Source organism: Cyprinus carpio, chromosome B2 (assembly GCF_018340385.1).
Source record: "Cyprinus carpio isolate SPL01 chromosome B2, ASM1834038v1, whole genome shotgun sequence".
Classification (NCBI taxonomy): Eukaryota; Metazoa; Chordata; class Actinopteri; order Cypriniformes; family Cyprinidae; genus Cyprinus; species Cyprinus carpio.
Genome location: NC_056598.1, coordinates 10,887,410 through 10,909,910, shown reverse-complemented (window position 1 = coordinate 10,909,910; position 22,501 = coordinate 10,887,410). Strand labels below are relative to the sequence as shown.

Sequence of the window (22,501 nt, the reverse complement as noted above, 5' to 3'; positions counted from 1 at the left end):
TATTTGGATACTAGAACATCCAGACTAGTTTTAAAAACCTTGTTCATTCATGATCATTCATAATATTCATTAGTTTTTTGTATGTTTGTACAATATGTGCCAGGGCTGTTTCTGATCATCTTTGAACAAACCAAGAAGCTGCAACTCACAGGCCGTGAAGAGGAGGCACATGGGAAAGTATGTGGGTGTGTCGCTAGGCAACAGGGTACATAGGCACAGCTGTGGTGATGAGAATGCTGGGCTCTGGATTCAGGGGGTGTATATTCAGCCTTCGAGTCCATCGGTGCTGTGAGCACAAAGTATGGACAGAGAACAGAGTCTGATTATTACATCAGCATCGATAGATCATGTTTAGCTGTGCAGCAGAGATGGTTTGATGGAGGCTGTTAAGCTTGCCAGGATTTCACTTAATTTTCTCTGTAGCCAAGCTGAACAGTGTGGCAATATATTACCCCGCTTTTTGTTTACTTTGCCAAATCAATCCTTGCAAGCAGAAAGTGGAAACTTAAAATGAGCACTCAGGGAAAAAGCAGACTGCAGACAGAAAAGCCTTAATTTGGTAATTCTTTCTCCAGTGATACATTGCATTTTGGTTTTGGTTAAGTGCACAGAATGAAGGGTTGTATATCATTGCATGATAACACATTATATGCCATTGAGATACTAAAACAGGCAGTGAAACTGAATGCTCTGTGTTATTACAAAGTATTTAAAAAAAAAGTATTTATTTATTTTTTGCAGCGTAGTAAGGAAAAAATGTATCATTTAAATAGCATATATATATATATATATATTTATATATATGTGTGTGTGTGTGTGTGTGTGTGTGTGTGTGTGTGTGTGTGTGTATATAAATATATATGTATATATATATATATATATATATATGGGGATATGGTGAGTAATTATAGCCATCCAGAATTTTTGTATAATTGAAAACCAAGCCTAAAACTTCACATTATCACATTGTTTTTATTTATCATGTATTAATACTTACAGAACATTTAATTTAGGTGAACTTAAAACAATAAATTGAAGAAAATCAATACATACTACAACAACAATTGGAAGATTAATTACTTCCATTTATTTGCACAAATATAATGAAGTAATAATTAGCTAACTATATATATTTTTACTAAGGCATTTTAATGCTCTACATTAGAATCGCTGAGTGATTATTGTTAACAAACAGTTGAGTTTTGAATGGATGCATCGACAGATAATTTGATCTGACTGACTTTACTAATTTGAAGGAATTTTTGCTACTTGAGATTAATTTAGAGAATCTATTACAAATGTCATGCAAAACGTAAAATAAAAAATGCAGTAAAATCCTCACAATAGTGTTGTATATTTTAACACCTGCAAAATCCTAACAAATAAATTGTAAATATTCAATATATTTCTAAGCTCCAATGTAAACTGCATGTTGCTGTACAGTGTGTATTAAACAGCAAGAACAATTAAGTGTAAGAATTTCCATATACTAGTCACATAAATGAAATTAAGCAATGAAATGAAATGCAACTGTGATAAAAAGACTTAATACTTGTCATTTGCATACATATTTGCTATTATACTCATGTTAAAGTAGTTTCTGGTTTAATATGATCAGTTACATTATACGTCTTGTGTCTCAATAGCTGATCAGTGATGGCAGCGTGTGCGCGGAGGCTCTATGGGACCACGTCACCATGGACGACCAGGAGCTGGGCTTCAAAGCTGGAGATGTCATCGAAGTAGTGGATGCCACAAACAAGGAGTGGTGGTGGGGCCGGGTGCTGGATAGCGAGGGCTGGTTCCCCGCCAGCTTTGTTCGGGTAAAGGAGAACATAACAAAAAATTGGATTACTGTCACATTATGTCATCACTATTACATTAGGCTAGAATGAGGTGTCATGAGGGTGCACCAGTGTTCTTTTTGCCAAGTACATTGTGAACATTTAGGACCAGATTAACTACAATAAGAGAGCCGACGGGAGTGGAAAGTTCTGAAGGTGATCTGATGACAATGTGGAAATTAAAGAACACAGGCGCAGTCAGATCATTTCCATAATGACCAACACAATCAACCAAGAGCAGTGCAAGTTATTGCAGGGATTTTAAGCACAAAATAGGTTAAGACATGCTTTTCTGGAGTGTTAAATAATTGCACAAATACCAGTAAATTGATTACTGCGGACCTAAATCACATTGCATGATTTATTCAAATACTCTCCTCCTATAAATTTTGAACCTGCAAATACATATGCAGTAAGGGCATCCGCAAATAACTGTCAGTACCTTTTCATCACTTTAGTAAATCCTGATGGTATTACCCTGTTTGTTATTGGTAGTTACGCGTGAACCAAGATGAACCCATGGAGGAATACTTAGCCCATCTGGACGGGGCCTCGGAGGGGGGTGGGGCCAGCATGGGGGGCCCCTTAGGGCCCGGTCTGCCCTGCAAGGAGCAGATGAGAGCCAACGTCATCAATGAAATCATGAGCACAGAGAGGGATTACATCAAACACCTGAAGGACATCTGTGAGGTCAGTTTGCCACATGGCTCTGATCGATCGGTTCTACTTCAGCATGTGGATCTTGTTTCAGAGCATTACAGTGTCTGTAGAGTCACTCAGCTCTCTGTTTACATGCTGAGAGAACGACCTGATTTATATCAGCTGCTCCATAATCCAACTAGCTGTGCTGTAGCGTTAAACCTTTGACTTACTCACTTTGGCTTCCAGGGCTATATAAAACAGTGTCGGAAGAGGACAGATATGTTCACTGAGGAGCAACTGCGCACTATCTTTGGGAACATCGATGAGCTCTACCGTTTCCAGAAGAAGTTCCTCAAAGCCTTGGAGAAGAAATTCAACAAAGATCATCCTCACCTCAGCGAGATTGGCTCCTGCTTCTTAGAGCACGTAAGCTGACTTCCATGTAGGCGGTGATGTAGGATGCAGTTTTTAGGTTTGGATTTTTATTCTGTTCTCATCACTTCTTTTCCATCCAGCAAACAAACTTTCAGATCTACTCTGAATATTGCAACAACCACCCCAATGCCTGCGTGCAGCTTTCCAAACTGATGAAGATCAAGAAGTATGTGTTCTTTTTTGAGGCCTGTCGTCTGCTCCAGAAGATGATCGACATTTCCTTGGATGGATTCCTGCTTACTCCTGTTCAGAAGATCTGCAAGTATCCTCTGCAGCTGGCAGAACTGCTGAAGTACACCAACCCACAGCACAGGTAACTGCCTGCTGTTACACATTTACTACACTCTCATATATAACTGGGTACCCAATCAAAAGATGCTAATATAAAGGTGTGCCTTTTTAAAGGGTACCAACTTTTCCACTGTTTTTCTGAGAGTGGACTGTATGTCCGCATTCATGTGTGATTTAGCTATAAGATGTAAATGATATTTTGTCAAGCATTTTACTGTATTTAATAGAGATCTTGAAATTAAGCACATATGAGCACATTTAGCTCTCTTTTAAATAAATAAAATGTGAATTATTTGTGTAGATGACACTTTAAAAATCTCCATATCTAGAGAGTTAGATTTGTGCTGCAGTGCTCTTCACTCATGTCAGTTGCTACAAAATAACTGCATAGAAACGTATAGCATATATGCATGTCTGTAAATAAGAAATGAAACACCCCCCCCCCCACACACTTTATGAATATAATTGGTGATATTTCACTTGGTTGAGCATCAGTGATAATCAAGTGTCATCTTATGTTAAATAAAAATAAAAATACAGATACATATACTAGTGTTCAAAAGATTGGCTCAGAAGTCTATTTTAAAGAAATTAATACTTTTTATTCAGTAAATCGAAAAAGTAAAAAGATTTCTTTTTCATTGTCTTTAAATGAAATGCTGTTCTTTTGAACTGTCTGTTGATCTTGAAATAAAATATAAGAAATGAAGAATGTATAAGAAATAAAAAAAATGTTCCTTGAAAACCAGATCAGCATGTTAAAATGTGACACTGAAGACTGGAATAATGACCGCTGAAAATGTATCACAGGAATAAATTACATTCTGTCTTTTATTTAAAAATATTTTAAATGTAATTTATTCCTGTGATGGCAAAGCTGCTTTCTCAAAATATTTGGTCTAGATGGATATTGCTGCCCAGTAGATTAAAAATATCAATGCAGTAACTTAAAGGAAAAAGATCTATAATTCATGAGCGCTAATGGATGATGGTAAATCACTGAATCACTGAAAGTGTTTTGAATGATTTGATTCACATTTTAATAATTGGCATTTCCAATCTCATATATTTTGCTTTTCAGAGATTATAAGGATGTGGAAGCTGCTTTAAATGCAATGAAGAATGTGGCCAGACTGATCAATGAGAGAAAGAGGCGTCTGGAGAATATTGACAAAATTGCTCAGTGGCAAAGCTCCATAGAAGACTGGGAGGTAAATTACACGAGCATCTTGATGATATTCACACACTGATTCTGTGTGGTCTCACAGGCTCTTTTCCCCTTCATTAGGGTGAAGACATCTTGAGCAGAAGCTCTGATCTGATTTTCTCTGGAGACCTGACCAAGATCTCCCAGCCACAGGCCAAAGGCCAGCAGCGAATGTTCTTTCTCTTTGACCACCAACTGGTTTTCTGTAAGAAGGTCAGTTGCTTACTGTGCCAGTGAGAGCAGAATTACTGTCATTTATGGCAGATGTTTTTTTACTTTTTTTTTGTGAGTTAAAGTAGTTATTTTATATGATTGTTCTACTTGCTTGGCACCACAGGATCTTCTTCGGAGGGACATCCTGTACTACAAGGGTCGGTTAGACATGGATCAGATGCAAGTGGTGGATGTGGAGGATGGGAAGGATAAGGACTTTAACGTGAGTGTGAAGAATGCCTTGAAATTATGTTCTCCTGGGGGAGAGGAGGTCCACCTTCTGTGTGCCAAGAAACCCGAGCAGAAGCAGCGCTGGCTGCGAGCCTTTGCGGATGAACGGGAACAGGTCCAGCACGACCTCGAAACAGGTGAACAGGCTCTTAGTAGCGCAAATAAAAGCATTGATTTGATTGTCCACAGTCTTTACATGCATCATTTGTTCTCCAGCAACAAAAATGGACGTAAATGACAACTTGAAATCATTTGGTGATTGAATTTACAATTTCCACCTATCAGACGATAAACCAAAAATCATCTAGAATTACATCCTTAGTCATATCTAGGGACTAGAAAGGCTTGGGCTCTTTTAAATTAAACCAGTACGCAACAACCTCATACCCTGGCAGCCAGAGTTATTTTAGTATTAATGATATATTATTTCTATGCTATAGCTATAGTTTTTATTCATATTTTGAATTTATTTGTATATATTCATTCATTATTTATCTGTATATTTTCAGTTTTCCTTTTAATTTTATACACACTTAAGTCCTTTTAAGTAATTTTTGTATCTTATTTTAAAATATTACTATTTAGGTATAATATTTCAATTTTTTGTTTCAGTTTTAGTTTTTATTTATTTACTTGGTCTGTTCCCCACAGTTGATTAATTGTATTAACGTCTTTGTTTTGTCCTCCTAACAGGTTTTACGATCACAGAGGTCCAGAAGAAGCAGGCCATGTTGAATGCATCTAAAAGTCATCCAACAGGGAAGCCCAAAGGTGAATTTCAGCTGTTTTGTCAAGTTGACTTGTCTTTTCTGGAGATCCAGGATATAGTGTGGAGACTGTTTAGCATGTAGTGAATGAGTTGTGTCATGTGTGGTCTCTGTTCATCTGTTCACAAGCACGTGTTTGACCATGTTTGTGTTGTGTTTCATTATTACCTCGCTGCCCTGGAACAGCTTTAGCTTTACAGCATCTTTTGGCACTCAGATCTCCTTCACTTCTTCACCCAAAAACTTCCAAGTGCCTACGTTTTTCTGAACCTTCAGGACCTCTGGCTCCCAGGGCCACCTTAACTTCACCTCTCCTCCCTGAAGGCCCTCAGCGTAGGCAGGGGCGGGGGGTTAGGGTGCCCCCTGGGGTCCTGCGCAGGGCAATATCTTGGGTGTCCTCTCAAAGTAGAGAGCCGATCGAGTAGTCCAGGGTAATTCCACAGTGTGTTAGTGTGACTTATCTGCTTATATAACTGAGGCTGGGACAAAATATTGATTTTCTGATTAATCATGATCAATTTTTGAATCATCATTTACCAGATTTTGCAGTCTGAATTGAATATGATAAAATAAAAAGATGAAATTACAGCTTTTTTTGAGTTTTCCAAACAAGGGGCATACAATAACATGCAGAATGACTTGTGTAGTCTGATTCATGAACAAAAGACTCTTTTATAGCAGGAATTTTAAGGGATTTAACAACATACAAAGTAACTAATTTGGTCCAGTTAGCTAACTAATGAACCTTTTAACCAGAACCATACAGAGTAATCAGTGTCGTGTGATTCACAAACAAATGGCTCTTTAAAACGAGTTATTTATAGTGAATAACAACATGCAATGTAGTTTTATTCACAAACGACTCTTTTTAATTGGATCTTTTTAGTGAATCAAAGAATTACAGCACAACCAGTGTAGCCCAATCCACAAACAAATGAATCTTTTAAAATGGTTATTTTTAGTGAATCAAAAACATGCAGAACAGTGTAATCTTATTCACAAACAAATGACTCTTTTAAACGGGATCTTTTTAGTGAATAAAAAAATGCACCTCGCAAACAGTGTGTGCCAATTCACAAACAATTGACTTTTTAGTGAGTTGTAGTTGTTTTAGTGAATCAACATAAAGCGCAAACAATGGAGTCTGATTCACAAACAAATGACTCTCTTAAACCAGTTCTTTTTAGTGAATCAAAAACCCACAGCAGAACCAGTGTAGCCCAGTTCACAAACAAATGAATCTTTTAAATTGCTTTTATTTTATTTTTAGTGAATCAACATGCAGAACAAACTGATTCAATCTGATTCAAATGACTCTTGTGAGCCAGTTGTTTTTAGGAACTTTTGCCACTCTTTAATGGGAACTAAAATATGAGTGCATATGTTTACATTATTTTAATGTTAATTATTATTATAAAATAAAAATAGCAGTTTTGCATAAATAAATGGCATTAATTTTTGTAATGCCCAAGATGTACAGCATTAGCTGAGGTGAGAATCACTTTCATCATCAAATCAGAAAATCTGTATTGATACCCCAGACTTTTTTTTTTCTTTTTTTTTACAGTAACTGATCTAGTTTCTGTAATTCATTGGCAACCCATCCTTCCCTGACAAGTACACACTTAACCCATTTACAGCATAACATTCAATAATATCGGCATACTCTAAACTGGTCTGACTCAAACATGCAGAACCAACGACCAAAACACGCTCGTCTACTAAACCCATGTGTACATCTGTGTCCCGTTCTCTAATGACCGAAATCTCTCAGGTCCTGACCCTTTGTTAATGTCCTCTTTCCTACAGCTGTGACCAGGCCCTACTATGACTTCCTGCTGCGTCAGAAGCACCCCACGCTTCCCACATCCTTGCCCCAGCAGCAGGTCATCATGTTGGCTGAACCCAAACGCAAGACCTCCAATTTCTGGCACAACATCGGACGCTTGACACCGTTCAAAAAATGAGAGACTCGGTACATTCGCGGTTGTGCCTGAACTCGTGTTTTTATCCCAGTGTAACACGTTTATTTTTCTTGTCCAATTGCGAAAGCACTTTATGGGTTGGTTACAATCACGGCATCGCTCCCAGACGTTGTGGAACATCGTGGGAGGGCGTTCCCGCTATGTTATTATTAACGTCGAAAAAGACGGCTACTACTGCTCAACCGCTCCACTTTCCGGCACTAACACGACTACTGCTGCAAGTCATCGTACGGACACGCTTCATCGAAAGAGCCCTGCTTGAAGAGAGGACTTCTTTATATGTTGGTTAATTTATTTTCAAGTTTTCAATGTATGCCAGCTATCCACAGTGCCCAACTACTAGCTTTTGTATGTAATTTGATACTTTTGTGTAATCCATGATGATGTTTGAAGTTTCAAAGGGTTCCGCACAAGATAAAAGTAGACCGTGTTGAGATTTATTACTGTATTAACTTCCTGGAGGCTGTCACTCGAAGTCCGTCGATATCATGTCAGTCTGTGTATGCAACTATCAACTCCTCCCAACTTTCTCCTCATGAAGCCTCTGAAATGAAACGTAGACGACGTCCCTTCGGTACTCACCGTTTCAGATGAGTGTTTCATGTATGTGCTCATTTGATTCTGCTGCCTAATGACTCCTCTGTAACGAACTTCTCTTTGAAGTGCCATTCCAAACGTAAGCCACATATTGTGATGGGGGTTGCATGAATTTGCTGTGAAACTCGACATTTTCAACCCAAATAAAATTCTCAATATTCTGTCATTCTGATAGATAATGGTACTATTAAATTAAAGACTATGTTTGACAGTTGTCAAATATGTATGATAATCTTTGACCACAGAACAGAATATGTTAATAAAAAGCATTTGCAAGTGTTATGAATCTGACATTTGGGGAACGGAAAACTGATGTTTAATATTTTTAATGTTGAAAGACTTTCTGTTTCAGCTTAATGTGCAAAAACAACTATAAGTAAAACATTCATAGTTTGTATTTCCCAAAGAGCAGCTCGACCAGTGTTATTTTATTATAATTTATATAATAGTATATAGTGTTTATTCATATTTTGAATAAGCTTTTATTTTATATTTTCAGTTTATTTAAGCAGAACCCTGTTATCATTTCCACTTGTTCCAAACCTGCACAAGTTTCTTCTGTTAAACACAAAAGATGATATTTTGGGCAATGCTGGTAATTAAACAGTTGACAGTAGATATTGACCTCTATAGTCATCTTCGGAACATATATTAAGATATTTTTGATGAAATCCCAGAGCTCTCTGACACTCTATCAGGGGTTCAACCATAATTTCGTTTAGCTACAAGAATACTTTTTGTGTGCAAACTTTTTGTGCATTATTTTTGTTTTCTTTGCGCACAAAAAGTAGTCTCGTAGCTTTGTAAAATTAAGGCTGAACCCCTGATTTCACATGGACTATTTCATAGATGTCTTTGCAACATTTCTGCACCTAGAAACACTGCAGTTGTGTGGGAGGGTCTGAGAACTCTTGAATTTCATCAAAAATATCTTAATTTGTGTTCCAAAGATGAATGAAGGTCTTATGGGTTTGGAATGACAGTAATTAATGACAGCATTTTCATTTTTGGGTGAACTATCCCTTTAAAACTTAAGAAATTTATTTATTTTTTTCATTTTATTGTTTTGGTAATTTCACTATTTCAACTTATACTTTCAGTTAGTTGCCAAATTTTCATTATTTCAGCTTTAGTTCCTGATTAAACAGACTTATGTTTATTGCCACATCAGCTTCACAGGCTATTTCACCGCAAACAAAGATTATACATTAGAAAAACAATAAAGTAGTAAACGATACAAAATATAAAAATCAAATAAAGCAATTACAAAAAGTTTTGTACATGAAATTCTATAAAAGATTCTTTAAATTTACTTTTGAAAGAAATTGTAAATATTTTTCTGGCTCTTATAAAACAAGTCTTTAAAGGGTTAGTTCACCCAAAAATTTTAATTCTGGCATGAATTACTTACCCTCATGTCATTCTAAACCCGTAAGACCTCCATTCATCTTTGGAACACAAATTAAGATATTTTTGACGAATTTGTATAAAGTGTTTGTTCCCCATAGACAGCAAGGGTCCTTATGTGATCAAGGTCCAGAAATGTAGAAAGGACTTTGGTAAAATAATCCATGTGACATCAGGGTTCAACCGTAATTTTACAAAGCTACGAGAATATTTTTTGAGCACAAAATAATAAAATTATTATTTTAAACGCGGATACGCTGTTTACGTCATTTCTGCTTTGATTTGAACGAAAACAACGTATCTGTGTGGCACAGCTGACATAAAACAGCATACGCAATTTTAAGTGGATATTCTCCAAAATGGCGCTAGGATGAACTCACCCTCATGTCATTCTAAACCCGTAAGACCTCCATTCATCTTTGGAACACAAATTAAGATATTTTTTGCAGTTGAACCCCTGATGTCACATGGATTATTTTATCTCCTTGGTACGTTTGTGGACCTTGATCGTGTAAGGACCCTTGCTGTCTATGGGAGGGTCAGAGAGCTCTCGGAATTCATCAAAAATATCTTAATTTGTGTTCCAAAGATGAACGTGACATTAAGTATTGGGCAGACCAAAAGCACATGTTTCACCGTCAAGCGAGTCACGCAATATTGAAATTTTGGTGCTTCTTCACCAATCAATAAACGTCCATATAGCATATCCAACACGACACCTTATATACACAACTTGATCACGCCTAGATTTAACCTCTTAACTGTCACTGCCTAAAATTACTTCACTATATTACAATTAAATCCTAATCTATCGTTGGAAAGGTCTAAGACTCCTAAATATATATTTTACCAATGTTTTTTGTTAAAAATCATGTAGGAAAAGTAATAGTTTAATTTATGACAAGAGTGCACCCTCAAAAATCCACATCATAACAGGAGGTCTGACCTTTGTCCAAAAAAAACAATTTCTATTAAACTTTAGAAATAATCAGAAATTATATATCAACTGAAAACTTAATCTCAAAATTCATCCTTTGAAACCCATTTTTAAAATCCGACATTGCATTACTATGAAAATGGTACATCAATATCACTTTACAAATTGTTTTCGTTCATGAATCATAAAAATGTAAGTTTGGATCATGCACTTTACAAATCTATGTTTAAAAATGTGATTGACAGTTAAGGGGTTAAAATAATAAATATATCTTGTTCCTAAAACAGAATTTATTTCAAAAAGTTTGTTATTTTGACATTCTTCCCATTCCACTTGCCATTTCTTCAGCTTTAGCTCAGTTAATACTTTTATTTTTAATTAACAATAACAAAGCTTTGTCCAGGCAGTGTTAGGAAAGCATTTCCACACACTATCACTATTTTTGCAGTTCTGTTTGGTGCCACTACAGTGAAAAACTGCACCAGTGATAAGAGGCATGTTGGTAGATTTTAGCTGCAATGATTACGTTTTCATTTTTTTACAAATTGAAAATACTGCCACCCAGTGGTCAAAATTCAGGTCAGCATTTCTGTTCACTGTTACTATGGTGTTTTTTTTTTATTAGCATCCAGTGTGTGCAGCTTTGTCTGTGACCTTGAAACAAGACGATATGATTAAAAAAAAAGAGATTATTTTCTAAAAAAAATAAAATAAATAATAATAATGAAAGATCACTTTAAACCGCACCAACCAGGTTCATATAATATTTATTAGAGCATCATAGCACATTATAGCACAAATAATTAGTTTAGCAGTAAAAAAATCAGTTGGCACATAAATCTGATGAATAGTTGGCAATCTCTGACTGCTTTTCGTTACTGTAAGGCTACTATGACACCCCTCGAATGGCAGAAGAGACGTTCACACAACAGGACATGGCAGTGTAGAAGACTTTTATATTGCTTTGCACTACATTAAACTCTGATCTTTCTCTGATCACATCTGGAGTGTTACTCTTGTCAAATCACATCTACAATGTGATTTTTTTTTGCACTTCTCCCTGACCTTAATTGAGCAGCTCCAAGTAGGTAATTGGCACTTTGCCTTTCTGATTCCCCCTTTGCCCCATCAGCCAATCAGAGTCCATGTCTGGCACACTGCTCACGGTGATCACCTGATGGAAATATTTGACAATTAAGACTTATAATTCATTTTATGACAATCTGAAATGACGTGATGAACTCCCACCTCATCGGATAATAGAGAGAGCTCACTGCTGCTGGCAGCGTCGTAGTCATAGAGCACACGAGCCTTGCGGGTGCCTGAGGTGCTGCGGAGCTCGTTGAGTGCGGGTGAGGCCTGGCTGGGCGGCGGAGCGGGCAGTGAGGCGGCCGGCTGTGCCGTGGGAACCCAGATGCTGGCGGAGGAGCTGCCAGCCGGCTGATTGTTATTAGAGAACGTGGATGGAAAGCTGGAGGAAATATGGATACAGTTAATAATGGTGGGTTTAAATATAAAAATAACTAAATGTACATACACTTGTTAATTAATAAACATTGCTTACATCGCAATTTGACTGTTTGAGAGAACAGAAGATTCCATTGTGGATGCATTTAGCATAAAACAGAGGATTTGGTTTAAAAAAAATGCATAACTATTAAAAAGAAAAGCATAGAGGTATAAAAGTGAGCCAACCTTCCCAGCTGTTTCTGAAGATTGACCATGTACTGGTAACACTGGGCATAATATGTAGCTTGAGCGTCCACAAAATCATTCAGACAGCGCAAATGATGAGCCTGATCACAAAGAGGAGAGCACAGCCATTAGCGCATATTACATACATGAATATACACAGCAGTGTTTCCCACACAATCTATAATTAGTCATAAATCCACAGTAATCCTAACATATTTAAAGCGCTTTTAAATGTTTGGATTTAGAAACCAGTGGGATCTGTTCTGACAAATCCATTGAGTAATTAATTTAGACTGATTCATTAAAACAACAGTCATGAAGGCTGATTGAAAGAATGATCTGTTTGACTGGTTCATTAAAAATGGTCCCATAAATCACTCATTAAGATTGATTTAAAGAACGAGTCTTTTGATTGATTCGTTAAATGACAGGCTGGTATAAGTCATTCATTAAGACTGATTCAAAAATGAGCCTTTTGACTTGTATATTAAAAGAACAGGCTCATAAGAGTCATTCATTAAAAGTGATTCAAATAATGAGTCATTTAACTGATTCATCAAATGACTGATTCATTATAAGAACCATTCATTAAGACTGATTCAAAGAATTACCCTTTTGACTTATTCATTAAACGACCAATGATTGATTAACAGAACAGGACCTTCATTAGGACTGATTCAATAAATGAATCTTTAGACCAAATCATTAAATTAGTGATTCATAGAATAATCTAAGAAAAGTAATTAATTTCATGCTTGTTGATGATTTGATTTGATTTACAAAACCCATCGCATTAAGAAAAGTAATTAATTTCATGCTTGTTGATGATTTGATTTGATTTACAAAACCCATCGCATAGACAGAATTATCCCTTCAAAGAAAGATATTTTAAAGAATGTTGGTAGCAAACCATCTTGGTAATCAAAAAAGGACATACATGTTTGGAACAACATGAGGTTGAGAAAACGATGACAGAATTATCCCTTTTACTTGGGTAACGCATTATTTCTTTTGCTGTGGTGCTGCAGAAGGAAACACTGATACACATAAAGCTTTTGTGAGCGTACATGAGTGCTGCTGATACCCTCCAGCAGAAGTCTGGTGATCTCAGCCTGCCGGTCAAACTCGCTCTGTGCTATCCTCAGTTCTGTCTCTGCCTGAGGGAAACACAAACATATACATAAAAAAAATCACTGTGGCTGACATGCAGATCAACAGGCTCAGAATCATATGGACATACTGCCTGAGCTGGTTTCTGTGCAAAGTAAATGCGACACAGTGGCAGGTGGGAATATAAACTTTGTAGCTCCCTCTGCTGGACACAAGAATGTGTTTGAGTTGTATGTAAGAGCAGTTCCGCATTCACGTGGCAGGGTGAGTTCATATCAGACAGCTCTATCAGGGCGAGGCAGGCCAGGCGTTTCTGTTTCCCTGATAAAAAAAATGTGTTTTCTTCAACAGGCTTAAGGGAGGAAAGAATCAAGCACACTCACCTGCTGCACCTCCTCAGCCCACAGCTGGCCAGCATTCAGAAACAGTGACAAACTCGTCAGGTCAAGCAAAAACATCAACTTAAACCACACAAACCAATCACTACTCACAATCAACAGCTTTCATAACTAATCGTTATGCAACTTAAATGGTTTCACCATTCATGCACAGACACATTCACTGGAAGGAACCAAAACAGGGAGCTGACCACTGTCTACAAGTAATAATGTGAAGCATGCAGCAAAGGGAAGAAGACTCGAATCATCCAGTGTCACAACAGGTGTGAGCACACGCAACAGTTAAACATGAGCCAAACACATTCCCCTCATCGTGAAATGTTTTCTAAGTTTACTAAAGTAATGAATCTTGCATTCTAAAGTATTTTATACCATTTTGAAGCGTATCCTTATGCATATTGGAATACTTTATCAATATGATACTATATAATTTATATCATTATAAAATAAGGATATGAATATATAAAATATGAATATAAAATCTATACTATTTTGTTTTAAGAAATAAAGAACAAAACACTTAAATCAAGCATTTTAAATGGCACAATTAAATTCAGGCATCACAATATTATTTAGAACAGTATAATAATAGATCATCTTTTTTGTCTCTAAAAATTAAATTTTACAGTGTTATAAAACTATCAGTTATTGAATTTTTTTAAAAAAGTGAATGCTGGATGAAGTCAAAGGTATAATGATCTAAAAATGTAAAATGAGCATCACAATTAAATACCAATATCGGTTGATATAAACAATTAAAATAAAAAAAAAAAAATCTAATATTGGATGGTAAATAACGTGCATCTTTAAAACAAATCATACTGTTAGTTGAGACTACACAGGCACAGATATTCAGACAACAAAATCACACCAAATTGCATTCTGTTGCCCTCAAAGTTAAATAATAGCACAAATATCTCACAAATTAAGATGTACATGTACCAAATAAGAGGTTATGAACGACCACAAACATGTGCTGAATTGACACAGCTATTTCTGTTCAGCTGGGGCCTGTACCATGATGGTAGATGAACAAATTCAGAGTTACAGGATTCGTTTTGAATTGATAAAACCAAACCACTCCAATCTGTATTTGTTGGTACCATGATGCTGATCATCAACTTTCTTTGTCAACTCAGGCCTTGATCCTGAGTTTGTGGAGCATGTGCACATGAATGTGTGACATCACTGGCGAAAAGCCAATCACGAGCCTAGGTTAAAGGTTTTGCTTAAGAGATTGAAGAATATGATGAATTTAAATGCATTTACAAGGAAAAAAAATACTTGTTCATGAAAGAGGACAAATAAAATCAATTATCTTGCTTCATCAGTGCAGTCACAAGTGAAACTTGTTATATACAGCGACAGAGACTCGAACATGTAAGGTCACATAGTCATTTTTAAAGCATTATCTTATGATTCTACAGCTTATTTATATTACATACATTAACATATATTAACATTTAAAATAAATTATTTATAATAACTCATAAACTAAATTTGCTTGTGTGTAATGGATTAATAATAATAAAAATCACATAATTATATAAATCATATAAAATAACTAAGTTATTATCATTAAAGCCAGACATTTTTTAGTACTGGTGACCTTTAATTTGGAGCAAGATAAACTGGGAGAGTGACTTTTTTGTGTCAGTTTGAGATCTCTAACTCAGAACATAACCTGCCCTGGAGCAGGTCAGCCATGGAGTGTAAGTTACTATGGCAATGAATGCAGCTAAAAGCCAAGCCACTTTCATGGTACCTTAAACCCAGTTTGGGTGCAAACTAAACTGAAATTGGTGCAAACTAAACTGAAACTTACCTGGCTAGCCAGCTAATCTGGCTTCATGGTACAGGCCCCTGGACAGAAATACAAGCATGTATTTATCAAAATGTGGTTTTGAACATAAAATGTTCTGCTCACATAAGCATTTTTGACTTCTCCCCAATGATTTGTGAAGGGCAAAAGAGGGCAGATGTTTTATTAGACACAGCAGACAAACCTTTAGCCACCTGACATGCAAGAAGCTGAGCATGTAAGAAAAGTGAGCCACATACTCCTCTCCCAGTGGAGGGCTTGAGTTCAGCTCCCAGACGGAGGCAGGCAAGCAGACAGATAGAAACATAATGAGAGAGAACTGGGGAAAATAAGAGAGGTTAGAGATCCAAAGACAGCAGCACACACGCAAAAGGGCATTTAACACAAGCATCTTCTCTGTTAGTTAAACCGCACTAAGAGCATAAGACAGCTGGCAGCTAGCTTGGGGAAAGATGAAAGACAGCCTTCACTCTTCGAACTTCTCTTCCCGAAATACATATCTCATTTTAACAAGCTGTAAAAGCTGTGAGTGTATGGTTAAGCTGAAAATGCCACTTGTAGAAAAAAAGTGCTGATTATTGCATTCTCTGTGTGTGTGTGCGTGTGTAATACTAACTGCAGAGCGAGCATCAGCCACTCTGGCCTTCTTCAGTCTGTTTTTGGCTGCATCCAGATCTAGACGCTTATTCTGAAGCAGTTTGCGTTCTTTCTGTGAAAAGAACACAACAATGTAAATCTAACAGATTAGAAGATACAGTATAACATAATATAATATAAAGGTTAATAAAGGCATGTTCAGTGGTATGCTGATGCTCACCGATATGGTTTTAAAATCTCCCTCAATGAAGTTCCTAAAGGGAGTGAGGAAATTAATGGCGGAGCTCTGAATGAACTCTTTCTCTGCACTGCCTAACAGCTTCTCAGTCTCCCCACATTTAATGAGAGCACTACCTGCGGTATATCAGAGGATGAGAGGACATTTATCTAAACCCACAAACATTAGGAAGTTAGGAACATTTGTCAGCTGAAAAATAAAATATACAGTATATGGATGCTACATAGGGTTTATTAACAGCCACAATTCTCAGTTCTTTCAACCTTTATACATTATACTATATAAAAGACATGTAATGTTACAAAAAAGTCTATTTGAAACTCTATAATAAAAGCTGTTTTTTGTCAATTCATCAAAGAATCCTTAATAAGAAAATGTATGTTATAAACATGAGCAGCGTCCCAAAGGTAAAGGGGGAGGTGCTGCTTCAGTTTATAACAATATTTTCAGTATTTCTCAGAGGGCAGGCTTCAAGTATAACTCGTTTGAAGTAATGGTGCTTCATATAACATTATCCAAAGAAACAAGTGTAAATGCTTCTTGCAGATAAAGTCTTAGTTGTTGGTGATTTTAATATCCATGCTGATAATGATAAAATGCATTGGATTGGGATCAGCATTTCTAGACATTCTGAGCTCTACTGGGGTTAGACAACACGTGTCAGGTCCTACTCATTGTCAAAATCATACTCTAAATTTAATACTGTCACATGGAGTTGATGTTAACTGTGTTGAAATTCTGCAGCAAAGCGATGACATTCTCAGATCATTATCTAGTCTTGTGTAAACTCCAGATAGCTAAAACTGTAAATTCGACTTCTTGTTACAAGTATGGTAGAACCATCACTTCTACCTCAAAAGACTGCTTTTCTTCCTGATTTATCTCAATTCCTCAGCATATCCTATAGCTCAGAAAAACATGATGATGTAACAGAAACTATGAACTCTCTCTTTTCTAGCATTTTAGATATGGTTGCTCCTTTACGCTTAAGGAAGACTAAGGAAAACAGTCTGACACCATGGTATAATGAGCACACTCATGCTCTAAAGAGAGCAGCCCTGAAAATGGAGCGCAGCTGGAGGAAAACAAAACTAGAGGTATTTTGTGTTGCATGGCAGGAAAGTACCCTATCCTACAGAAAAGCATTAAAAACTGGTAGATCTGATTACTTTTTGTTTCTTTTAGAAGAAAACAAACATAACCCCAGGTATTTATTCAATTCAGTGGCTAAAGTAACGAAAAATAAAGCACCAACAGGAATTGGCATTTCCCAACAGCACACCAGTACTGACTTTATGAGCTACTTTAATTCCAAGATTGATACTATTAGAGATAAAATTGTAACCATGCAGCCATCAGCTACAGTATTGCATCAGATTTTTGTTGCTATAGATCCCCTGAGGAACAATTCCACTCATTCTCTACTATAGGAGTGGAATAACTTTATAAACTTATTAAATCATTTAAACCAACAACATGTATGCTAGACCATATTCCATCTAAGCTCCTAAAAGAAGTGCTTGGATAAGTCATAGTTCCTCTTCTGACTATTAATAATTTGTCATTGTCATTAGGATATGTCCCCAAAACCTTCAAATTGGCTGTTATTAAGCCTCTCATTAAAAAAAACACAACTTGACCCCAAATATCTAGTTAATTACTGACCTATCTCAAATCTCCCTTTTCTGTCAAAGATACTAGAAAAGATTGTGGATCAGCACCTAGAGACGACCTCTACAGCACTGAATTTCAGCAGAGACCAGGACATCTAGATGAGCCCCAGAGACGAATCCCCAGTGAATACTTTTTCTCCTATATGGCCATCTGGACAAGACCACGGAACCAGATGAGCCCTCTGCACAATCTAACTTTGCTGCAGCATGGATCAACCTGCTGGTTCGTCTGGCCAGAGGAGAACTGGTCCACCGACTGAACCTGGTTTCTCCTAGGGCTGGACAATATATCGAACGATATGATCATGCGCATCTCGTCAGTAAAGCCGGTTCCATGATTAGCGGTAAATCCCCATCACCTGCTTTCAAATGGAGCTGCAGTTAATACACAGAGCCGTAGTTCACTGAGAAGCTACGCTATATCGAGTTCATTATTAAAGGCGATTCATCTTCAATAATGAACTCGATATAGCGTAGCTTGTCAGTGAACTACGGCTCTGTGTATTAACTGCAGCTCCATTTGAAAGCAGGTGATGGGGATTTACCGCTAATCATGGAACCGGCTTTACTGACGAGATGCGCATGATTATATCGTTCGATATATTGTCCAGCCCTAGTTTCTATTTGGGATTTTTTTATGGGTTCTTATGGAGTTTTGGTTCCTTGCCGCTGTTGCCTCTGGTTTGCTTAGTTGGGGACACTTAATTTCCAGCGATATGGTCGACTTGATTGCACAGATTCTATTTAAACTGAACTGAGCAGGATGATGACATCACTGAGTTTAATGATGAACTGCCTTTAACTGAAAATTTTATGTTTTCTATTTTCCTTTTGCATTGACACACTATTTTCCTATTTGATACTGTAAAGTGCTTCGACATTGTCTGTATTCTGTATTGTTAAAAGCGCTATATAAATAAAGATGACCTGACTTTACTAACAACGGTTTTCAAAAAATATTAAGCCGTTTTCAACACTGATAATAGTAAGCAATGTTTCTTGAGCAGCACCAAAAATATCTTTGACTTGCAGACTTGCACTTGAAAAATGGTTTGTACTGACATCTTTCCACTGAAACAAGATACCTTCTGATGTTCATTCATGTTTATTTTGTGCTATGATTAGCAAAGAGGAAGAGACGATTGGTTAATGTGCTACTTGAACTGAGGCGCTGTCACGACACATTAAAGAGCCACAAAACAGTATTTTTGGTTTGAATTTCTTACAAAATGACAAAATTTCAAAGCTGACTTGGGGGCGGGGGGGGGTATGGGCTGCACAAAAATATCACTAAAAGTTGCTTATCTGCAGAAGCATGGTTGCTTTTAGTGATATCACAATAATTTCATCTATACGTTCATAGCTCCAAAAACTAGCTGATACTGTCAGGGTCCAGTGTTAGTAGGATGATATTATGCAGTGAGTTTACCGTATGCTGTTCCAGGTCCAAACTCGTGTCCAGAGTCGATCATGCACTCCCCCAGTAACTCGTGGTTGTTGGCACGCATTGGGACTTTTTTGTCCAGCATCTCATAAAGGAACTCCTCCATCCGGACATCTACAAACATCAGACAAATTCAATTAAGAGCAGTGAGAGTCAGATGGGACCACATGCATCCTCTTAAGCAAGGCCTATTAACCATTACTGTTGCTGAACATTAAAAATATCTTACAAAGTGTTACTGTGAATCATGAGCTTTCACCTTTATCATTGTATGAGGTGCTTGAAAGATAAAGCAAAGTGTGGTAAAAACACCAATATGTCATCAAAAACGGGAATGAAGACAGGATATGTTTCTTTCTTACTGTAAGAAAATCTATGATCATAAATGTAAGATATAACCCACACTGTTTTGGTTTCCTGCCTAAACAGCTAAAAATACTCATCATTAGGGCTGGGTCTTAATCCCATTACAAGGAACAGATGGGGAACTTCACACTCTCCCTTGCAATTAGGTTTACTGCAATAGTGAGATGATTTCACCAGCTGTGACCCTGAGTTCACTTCCTCTGTACTGGTGATACAAATGAGCATGTATTTTTTTATTGTAACTTGCAGTAATGCTAAACTACAGTCTTGTTTAATCAAGTATTTCTTCTTACTAGGGTTCGGCTGTAGCAAAACTTCTGTCTGTTTCATGATCTTCTCCGTCCAGTGCTTGGTGGATTCTGTCCGACTCAAAAGGGTCTCTAGATGAGCATCCAGCTCAGTCTTCTCCGCCTGCCCAAACTTCTCCTCTGTGAACTACATGGATTGCAAACAATCTGTTGGCTATTCTAACATATATTTCAGCAATGCAGTTTATAATATATATTAAAGTTTACATTATACAATTGACATTTTACAGTTGGCTTACTAATGTTCACACATATACAGCTTAAAAACAAAAGCCTAGTGAGCTGCTGACCTAGATTGCATTTCTGGCCAACATTTGTCCTTTTTCCATGGTTTACATTAATATTAGTAACAATTATAATATTTTTTTATTTTGTATAGTGCCTTTAAATGTTGCTTTAAAAGGCCAAAACAGAAGAACAAAACAATCTAAACAAATAATGCAGTAATAAATAGGTTCAAAAATAAAAAAACTAATAAAAACATACAAAGTGTATAAATTTAAAGGAAAATGCTTTAAAAAAAACCCCACAAAGTAAAAGCTTTCTTAACATAAAATCTTTAAAGATGAGATGTAAAAATACCATATGATGCATTGCTTGGGTATATTATTGCAGTTGACATACTTAACTAACTTAAATAGCTGATAAACTGTCTTAACAGTCAGTAATGAATATATTTAACACAAAATTGTTATTACAATTGTTGTAACATGACAAACTTTCATTGCTACAAATAATGAAATTTATTTACTACTTTTTGAAGAGTTAGTGAACTCCTTTTTTATGAAAATGTTGTCTCCATCCTCTTATGTTCTAAACGAAAATTCGAATGAATGTTACTTTTTTTTTCTGTTACGTGCACAGTAGAGCACACACAATTAGGCAGAACGACAGTCTTGGTCACCATTCACTTTCATTTTATGGGGGAAAAAAAGCAATGAAAGTGAATGGTGACTTCGGCTGTCGGGCCATAATAACAATATGCCTTTGTGCTCCCCGTCATACAGACATGAGGGTGAGTAAATCATGACAGGACATTCAATTTGTCTGAATATTTTCAATAAAGAAAATACAACCTGGTTAAAAACAAACACAAGTTAAGCCACGAGACACCTTTAAGGTCATTTAAAGAAATTCACCTGCACAGCACGACTGAGGAAAGTGCCCGCGTCCGCTGCTAGTCGTCTAACGTTGAACTCCATGACTGTTTATAAAATACTGATGTTTCAAACGATCGGTCTGAGCTGAATCCTGTTAGCAAACACAGATTAGCCTGCTATAACCTCTCTTCACCCGGCCAAAACACTTATGTATTCAGCTCGCTTTGTCGTAATAAGCGTATAGTCCATGTAAAAACGCGACTGAAAAGACAACCAATTAAAAATAAACGCGTAAAGCTTTAACGTTGCGTGTTAAGACTGTCTGGTATTGTGGTATATTGTGGTATAAGTATTGTGGTGTATCTTGTCAGTAGTGTAGCTGCTAACGCAGAGCAGCAGCTGTTAGGAGTGAGGGAGTGTGGAGAGGAAGGACAAACTCAACGATAGCCAACGGATGTGTCTCAAACCCTAGTGTGCAGCCTGCTTAGACAGCAGTTTGCCCATCAAACATATTATTAATAATTAATAATAATATTTCCTGTTAATACTATTTTTAATATTTATTATTATTATAAATTGCAAGAAATCGATAAACAAGTGATAGGAAATAAAATATATATAGTTTACAAATAATAATACTAATAATATTATTAAAGGGAAATAATAATATATTGGTGTGTTTTGAGAACTTGAAAAATTTCTAATATAACTAATATAAAATCTTATAAAATTTTATATTTACATGTGAAACTGCTGAGGTTTTCGTAAAGTCCACTAGATGGCGCTAATAATCAGAACAGGCTTTCTGATATTCAGGTGTATGTGGGATTGACACCGAGTGGTTGAACTAGGTATTGCAGTCCAAATTCAAAATATTGTAGAGGGTTTTTTTCACCCGGCCCCTCCTCCTCAGACTTGAAGCACACGCAGGTTGCCAGATTGACGACAGCAAGAGGAACGAGCACACTTGACGATGAATGAAATTAAATACGCTGTGTTTTCCGCCAACTGGCAACCCGGGGTGACCAAATACAATGGGTAAACTGGCAGTGGGTGGGTTTCACAAACCAGAATAACTGACTGTAGCATTGTTTCTCAGATAAACAAGTATGTTAACTTAGCATGTTTCTTAAATAGCTGCAAACATATTATGGTATTTTTATGCTTTAGTAGAGTCAAAAACTTACATACAAC

At 36.7% G+C, this 22,501-nt stretch overlaps 2 protein-coding genes across 16 annotated transcripts in view; one reads left to right on the top strand and one right to left on the bottom strand.

Moving 5' to 3' along the window:
• The window catches only part of LOC109055155 (rho guanine nucleotide exchange factor 4-like), an 82,411-nt gene extending 73,919 nt beyond the window's left edge, over window positions 1-8,492 (top strand). For 9 of the 13 annotated variants that reach the window (XM_042717995.1, XM_042717997.1, XM_042717994.1 and 6 more), the window contains 10 exons: window positions 1,647-1,823; window positions 2,340-2,534; window positions 2,733-2,912; window positions 3,002-3,234; window positions 4,294-4,423; window positions 4,501-4,632; window positions 4,757-5,000; window positions 5,557-5,634; window positions 5,817-6,061; window positions 7,440-7,577. In XM_042717995.1, the coding sequence (XP_042573929.1) occupies window positions 1,647-1,823; window positions 2,340-2,534; window positions 2,733-2,912; window positions 3,002-3,234; window positions 4,294-4,423; window positions 4,501-4,632; window positions 4,757-5,000; window positions 5,557-5,634; window positions 5,817-6,055 (1,608 nt within the window). In that variant the 3' untranslated portion in view covers window positions 6,056-6,061; window positions 7,440-7,577. Of the gene's footprint in view, window positions 1-103; window positions 178-1,646; window positions 1,824-2,339; window positions 2,535-2,732; window positions 2,913-3,001; window positions 3,235-4,293; window positions 4,424-4,500; window positions 4,633-4,756; window positions 5,001-5,556; window positions 5,635-5,816; window positions 6,062-7,439 lie in introns of those variants that run through there. The other 4 variants (XM_042717996.1, XM_042718002.1, XM_019072386.2 and 1 more) reach the window with 3 other exon arrangements.
• Window positions 8,493-11,306: 2,814 nt separating this feature from the next.
• On the bottom strand, window positions 11,307-21,747 carry LOC109055150 (endophilin-B1-like). 3 transcript variants are annotated; one of them, XM_042717993.1, is made up of 11 exons: window positions 21,347-21,747; window positions 20,193-20,334; window positions 19,519-19,647; window positions 16,399-16,532; window positions 16,198-16,290; window positions 15,766-15,900; window positions 13,745-13,768; window positions 13,319-13,408; window positions 12,252-12,352; window positions 11,805-12,027; window positions 11,307-11,730 (listed from the first exon to the last, which is right to left on the bottom strand). In XM_042717993.1, the coding sequence occupies exons 1-11, from the start codon at window positions 21,407-21,409 to the stop codon at window positions 11,623-11,625; spliced, it is 1,242 nt and encodes a 413-aa protein (XP_042573927.1). In that variant the 5' UTR covers window positions 21,410-21,747; the 3' UTR covers window positions 11,307-11,622. The 3 variants fall into 3 exon arrangements, with proteins under 3 accessions (XP_042573927.1, XP_018927919.1, XP_018927921.1); XM_019072374.2 differs by having other exon boundaries at window positions 15,766-15,852; window positions 21,347-21,746; XM_019072376.2 differs by lacking the exons at window positions 13,745-13,768; window positions 15,766-15,900 and having other exon boundaries at window positions 21,347-21,742.
• Window positions 21,748-22,501: the final 754 nt, after the last annotated feature.

Coding starts and splice junctions, on each gene's coding strand:
- LOC109055150 (XM_042717993.1), bottom strand. CDS start 21,409: ATGGAGTTCAACGTTAGACGACTAGCAGCGGACGCGGGCACTTTCCTC. Junction 15,901..16,197: donor TGGCTGATGCTCGCTCTGCA/GTTAGTATTACA, acceptor TATTTTCCCCAG/TTCTCTCTCATTATGTTTCT. Junction 11,731..11,804: donor TCTCTCTATTATCCGATGAG/GTGGGAGTTCAT, acceptor TATTTCCATCAG/GTGATCACCGTGAGCAGTGT.